This window comes from Grammomys surdaster, unplaced genomic scaffold (genome assembly GCF_004785775.1).
Source record: "Grammomys surdaster isolate TR1022 unplaced genomic scaffold, NIH_TR_1.0 332574, whole genome shotgun sequence".
NCBI lineage: Eukaryota > Metazoa > Chordata > Mammalia > Rodentia > Muridae > Grammomys > Grammomys surdaster.
In genome coordinates, this window is record NW_021627801.1 from 10376 (window position 1) to 17337 (window position 6962).

At 45.4% G+C, this 6962-nt stretch overlaps 1 protein-coding gene across 1 annotated transcript; it reads left to right on the plus strand.

Moving 5' to 3' along the window:
* Positions 1–4250: 4250 nt before the first annotated feature.
* LOC114616574 (protein atonal homolog 1) lies at positions 4251–6342 on the plus strand. Its single transcript, XM_028762013.1, has one exon. It carries the CDS (start codon positions 4442–4444, stop codon positions 5495–5497), a length of 1056 nt encoding a protein of 351 aa, XP_028617846.1. The 5' UTR covers positions 4251–4441; the 3' UTR covers positions 5498–6342.
* Positions 6343–6962: the final 620 nt, after the last annotated feature.

Sequence of the window (6962 nt, forward strand, 5' to 3'; positions counted from 1 at the left end):
GCATTTTGAACAACATCATCGTAGAAATGAACTGGACTCAGCATCCTAACACATGCCAAATAAGTACATTTCTATTGTTGCTAGCAATGTGAACTTCAGTCATGTAATTAAGCCAATATCAAAGTCCTGAGTGGTAGTGTTAGCTTTTATTCTTCAAGTACCACATTGCAAGTAGTACTTATCAAACATTCAGTGAACTCATCTACTCTGTCCATATTAATAATTGATAGATCCCATTTTGCAAAAGTTTAGGTAATTTATCAGTACTCTTTCTTATTTTCATACTGACTGAAATTGTCCTGTGTGTTGTGGAAAGCTGCTTCAAGCCGACTTCTGTGATCTTTTGTCATGTCTCCATCATTCTCTGAGCGCTCCCTTTGTGTGAGTGTGTGTGTGTGGGTGTGTGTGAATATGTATGTGAGAGTGTGTAAGAGTGAGTGTGTATGTGAATGTGTATGTGTACATGTGAGTGTATATGTGAATGTGTGTATATGTGAGTGTGTGTGAATGTGTGTGTATGTATGTTATAAATGTGTGTGAATTCGTGTGTATATGTATATTGTGAATGTGTGTGTGAGTATATGTATGTTGTGAATGTGTGTGTATATGTATATTGTGAATGTGTGTGTGTATGTGAGTGTATGTATGTTGTGAATGTGTGTGAATGCGTGTGTATATGTATATTGTGAATGTGTGTGTGTGAGTGTATGTATGTTGTGAATGTGTGTGTGTATGTGAGTGTATGTATGTTGTGAATGTGTGTGAATGCGTGTGTATATGTATATTGTGAATGTGTGTGTGTGAGTATATGTATGTTGTGAATGTGTGTGTATATGTATATTGTGAGTGTGTGTGTGTATGTGAGTGTATGTATGTTGTGAATGTGTGTGAATGCGTGTGTATATGTATATTGTGAATGTGTGTGTGAGTGTATGTATGTTGTGAATGTGTGTGTGTATGTGAGTGTATGTATGTTGTGAATGTGTGTGAATGCGTGTGTATATGTATATTGTGAATGTGTGTGTGTATGTGAGTGTATGTATGTTGTGAATGTGTGTGAATGCGTGTGTATATGTATATTATGAATGTGTGTGTGAGAGTGTATGTATGTTGTGAATGTGTGTGTATACGTATATTGTGAATGTGTGTGTATATGTATATTGTGAATGTGTGTGTGTATGTGAGTGTATGTATGTTGTGAATGTGTGTGTATATGTATATTGTGAATGTGTGTGTGTATGTGAGTGTATGTATGTTGTGAATGTGTGTGAATGCGTGTGTATATGTATATTTTGAATGTGTGTGTATATGTTGCCTGTGTTATCGATGTGTGTGTGTATATGTGAGTGTGCATACATGTGTGCAAGCACATGTGCATGTGTTTCCTGTTTTATTCTGGAAACTTAGTCTTCCAAGCACCCTGGATCCAGTTTGGAAACTTCAAGTCTGATTGGATAGGTTCATGGCTGATGTCAGGCTCTGAGAGGTAAAAGACTATACATAGAAATACATCTAGTTCTTATCACACCCTTATCTGTATCTATTTATATGGCTTTTATTCATGTGTATTCAAAACTTTAAATCCAAATAAAAATCTCAAATTTTAACCCAAGCTCTTTGTAAATTTATATATTGATAACTAGATCTCTGATAGTCATAAGCCTCTGACATTTTTGTCAAGTATTTATTTTTCTATTCGATTTCTGTAAGTAATCTGGTGTCCACACACAGTGAAGGTTTCAAGCTGAGCTGCTATTGCACCATCCGGCATCCATGAATATTCACTCTGCTCCATGTTCTGACACCCCAATCCAAAACTGCCCCAGGGACACCCTGTTCACATTCAGCAGGCACAATCCCAGGTACACACTCCTCCTATCTTCCTCAGCTAATGGAAAGGAGAAGGAGAAAGCAAAGAGAAGCAGATCCTTAGATAAGGGCCAAAGAAACATCATACCAGTAATTACAGAACACACAGTCCCTAGAAGCCCTGAAGTAATCCATTTCTTTACACAAAAAAATGGGATTTGCTCTTTAAAAAGAAATTACACTAGTGAGTGTTATGTAAATATGAAAAATTAATCCCAGTGGTATAAAAAGTGTTGACAAACATTTGTCAATAGTCCTTAAATCTATCTGAGCATAAAGGAAAATGAGTATTTTGAAGTTTTTTGGGGGTCAAATCTAAAATGTAAATAAAATATCTGGAGGATAGAAATCCAAGGAAAATTTGAGCACCCTGCACATTTGGTACTGACATCTTGTGAAAATCTTCTGCCTTTGAGCTAACAGTTCAGAGAAGTCACCAAATGAAGAACGAAGTTTTCATGGCTATCTAGCCTTTCCAGGGTCTAGCTGTTTATCATGCCTTTCATACACAAATGACGATGTTGGGTCCCTCATTTACTGGAAAGTCTGGCGTTTCAGATTATGACTGACAGTTAGTGTTGGTTGACTTCAACAGTACCCAGGCCAGTCTCCAAAAATACAGGAGAATGCTGTACCTTCCAAATAAAGACATTATCTTTTTCTTTATTGTCGTCGATAGTTGTCCTTTAGGTTTGGGGTGCTTCTCGATTTGCCAGTCTATCCTGTCTGTCATTAGAGTATTTATTTCCGCAGAGCTCAAACTCTTTAAGAAAAGGGCTTCTCTGATCTTCTGTCAGCATTGGAAGCCCCGGGACTGTTCTCTATACAGTAGTAAATGGGCACACTAGAAGTAGAGAAACAGGTGAAGGCTGTTGAACTCTCGTCTGTCCTTCTCTATCTTGTTGAGATATGAATACTAGTTTACTCCAGCCGCTGAAATCCTTCGCACAAGGAGCTCCAGATGGCAGGTTGGATCAAGTCCCTGCTAGCGGAACATTTCAACGGCACTGGACCCTGCAAAGACAGGTTCCAGGGAGCTTTCTGCAGTACCATCTGCCGGAAGACGAAAGTCCTCCTAAGATAGCAACCACCCTGAAAATCGAAAGCACCAGCCACAGTTGCCACCCACTCTGGTGCCCCGGGGACGAAGAGTGCCACAAGCTGGAGAGCACTGTGAGCAAGCTGGGGCGTGTCCCGAGCCAGGAAGTTTCTGATTGGCTCTTTCTGGTAAACTACTAGGCTGAGGGCTAAAGAGGTAGGAGGGGAGCGGTTTATAGAGGGAGTGAACACCCTAACTAAACAGAGCGGGACAGGTGGGTTTGACTGTGGTTTCTGGGCGTTTGCGCAAGAAGCCACGCGCACTGGTAAACCCGGGCCTCCCGAGGCAGCAGTTTCAAAATGCCCAGAATCTCAAAGAACTCAAGGACCTTTTGCACTAATTCCAGCAGCCTCCTGTGGCTCTGCGTTTATGAGTCCTACGCTGTGAGTGTTGAAACTTTTTACATGACTTCTTGCGATATCTCAGTCCTAGCACGGTATCCTCTGCGAAGGGCTTTTGTAGACTGAGACCCTAACAGGCACTGAGGAACCCGCTCCAAGGCGCCTGGAGCAGTCCCGATTTCAATATGTCATAACTATACCGCAGCTTTACTTTCCATTAAAAAAAAAATTACATAAAAAAATCCAAGTACGATGTGGACCAAGAGATGCAGACCTAGTAAAAATTAAGAAATACGTCCCCAGAAGCGAATGATTTTCACCTCGTTCTGATTTTTAATTAGACGCAACTTAGCACTTCTACAAATTAAATATACAATAGGTAAGAACTTTTTACACACCTCTCTGTATGTATTTCTGTCACATTGAACATGAGCGATTTTACGAGTTTCTTGAGAGCTGTGATCCAGGCTCGGAGGGACCTCAGGACAGGCTGGTTCTCTAGGCTGGTGCTCAAAGTCTCCAGACGCGTCCAGCCTGGCCCCGGGAGCCGCCTACCCTGGCTCCCGTCTGAGCTGGGGCCACTCGGACACCAGCCGGGAGCCCGCTCCTCCCCCACTCTCCGCACTCGAGCCGCCTGGGAGGTGACACCCTCAGGAGTCGAATTACAGCCCCCGCAATTAACATATGAATTTCCAGAACTGACTAGAGGGACAAGGTGAATTTTTTTTCCCCCAGAGCGGGAGATGGAGTCCTCGGCACACAGTAACTTTTCTCCGGGTGTAAAAACTCTTTGATTGGCTCCTCGCACGCGCCTGCCCGCCCCCTTCTTTGACTGAGCAGACACGCGACTGGCGCAAGGAGGGGGCTGGGGGGGGAGCCGGGGGAGATACACTGGCGCGTGCCGCTTTTTAAAGGGGCGCAGCGCCTTCAGCAACCGGAGAAGCTTCGTTGCACGCGACCTGGTGTGCGATCTCCGAGTGAGAGGGGGAGGGTCAGAGGAGGAAAAAAAAATCAGATCTTGCAGAAGAGACTAGGGAGGTTTTTTGTTGTTGTTGTTCAGAGCTTTTCCCCTTCGTTGAACTGGGTTGCCAGCACCTCCTCTAACAGGGCACCTCCGAGCCATTGCAGTGCGATGTCCCGCCTGCTGCATGCAGAAGAGTGGGCTGAGGTAAAAGAGTTGGGGGACCACCATCGCCATCCCCAGCCGCACCACATCCCGCAGCTGACGCCACAGCCACCTGCTACCCTGCAGGCGAGAGACCATCCTGTCTACCCGGCAGAACTGTCCCTCCTGGACAGCACCGACCCACGCGCCTGGCTGACTCCCACTTTGCAGGGCCTCTGCACCGCACGCGCCGCCCAGTATCTGCTGCATTCTCCCGAGCTGGGTGCCTCCGAGGCCGCGGCGCCCCGGGACGAGGCTGATGGCCAGGGTGAGCTGGTAAGGAGGAGCGGCTGCGGTGGCCTCAGCAAGAGCCCCGGGCCCGTGAAAGTGCGGGAACAGCTGTGCAAGCTGAAGGGCGGGGTTGTAGTGGACGAGCTGGGCTGCAGCCGACAGCGAGCCCCTTCCAGCAAACAGGTGAATGGGGTACAGAAGCAAAGGCGGCTGGCAGCAAACGCAAGGGAGCGGCGCAGGATGCATGGGCTGAACCACGCCTTCGACCAGCTGCGCAACGTTATCCCGTCCTTCAACAACGACAAGAAGCTGTCCAAATATGAGACCCTGCAGATGGCTCAGATCTACATCAACGCTCTGTCGGAGTTGTTGCAGACTCCCAGTGTCGGAGAGCAGCCACCGCCGCAGGCAGCCTCCTGCAAAAATGACCACCACCACCTTCGCGCCTCCTCCTCCTATGAAGGAGGTGCGGGCGCCTCTGGGGTAGCTGGGGCTCAGCCAGCCCCGGGAGGGGGCCCGAGACCTACCCCGCCCGGGGCTTGCCGGACTCGCTTCTCTGCCCCAGCTTCCTCTGGGGGTTACTCGGTGCAGCTGGACGCTTTGCACTTCCCAGCTTTTGAGGACCGGGCCCTAACAGCGATGATGGCACAGAAGGACCTGTCACCTTCGCTGCCCGGGGGCATCCTGCAGCCAGTACAGGAGGACACCAGCAAAACATCTCCCAGGTCCCACAGAAGTGACGGAGAGTTTTCTCCCCACTCTCATTACAGTGACTCTGATGAGGCCAGTTAGGAAGGCAACAGCTCCCTGAAAACTGAGACAACCAAATGCCCTTCCCAGAGCGCGGGAAGCTCCGCGACAAATATCCCTGCACCCTTTAATTTTTGCTCTGCGGTGATCGTTGCTAGCAACGACGTGACTTCAGAAGGCTGCGGCTCTTCCAGCCCCCATTCCTCCTACCTTCTGCTTCCTCTGTATATAGATTACGGTATCGTTATATGTACCTTTACGTGACATCTTTTCATACTCCATGCTGCCAATATGCTGCTAAAATGTCGTATCTCTGTCTCTGGTCTGGCTTTCACTTATTTTATACCTTGGGCGTTCATCCCAGTGTGTTGCGCTCACTCACAAATAAGGGACTTAGTCTTCGAAGTTGTTTCCCCAACCGCTTGAAACCCGCATTCGGTGCTTTACTGAACACGGACTATTGAGTTGTTAAAATGCAGGGGCAGATAAGAGTATCTGTAGAGCTTAAACACCGAGAGTGTCCAGCGGACCTAGGACGCACGCACTTCAACACTAGCTGCTGTGCCGCCTTGAAGAAACTCAACTGCCAATTGCAGACCAACTTTTGATTTTAAAAACAGCCACTCATAATCATTAAACTCTTTGCAAATGTTTGTTTTTGCAAATGAAAATTAAAAAAAAAACATGTAGTGTCAAAGGCATTTGGTCAATTTTATTTTGCTTTGTTAACATTAGAAAAGTTATTTATTATTTCGTATTTAGACCCATTTCTACTTATTTGCTTTTTTTTTACATTTTCTACTTGAGATCATTTTATTTTGATTTAGCAAGTCCAGTTGCCATTGCTTTATGTATTATGCTCTTTTACAAATGATAAAATAAACTTGAAAAAATCCTTTTCGTTGTCATGTGTTCTATTCCAGTAAAACATTAAAAATAATTTTAAGTGGCCTTGTAGAAATTATGAGATTTGCTGTTTTGAAGAATGTTCCAAACCTAGTGCCTTCCGGATGCACAATAAATTGTGAGATCAAACCGACCCAGCTTTGGATCATGGTTTGCCTTTGGATGACCAGAATCTTTCAGTGTCCTCACTTCTCAACAGAGTCAACAATCTCCAGGAGACACCAGTGCCCTCTGTCTCCGAGGCTCTGGTGGTCCATGCTGGTTAATATCACTGAGGTTACCTATTTATACTCAGAAAAAATTAGCCGAAAACTTTTCAGGTATACAATACAACTCATGATCTATAGAGGGAGAGATATCTTCAAAAAGGGAAGGGGACAATGGAAAAGAACTTGATGGAAAAGATAGGTTGGCAACCATTGTTTCAACACTAAGAAGCTAGAAGCCTGGCTGTTGCTTTACTATTGCTGACTGCCAATGAAGATTTTTCTTTTCAAACTCACTTCTTCCAACACAGAGCTAGCATTTGCCTTGAATTTTTCCCCCAGAACAAACCAGACCAGTACATTCTAAGTCAGCTGCAGAAACTTAAGTGACCTAT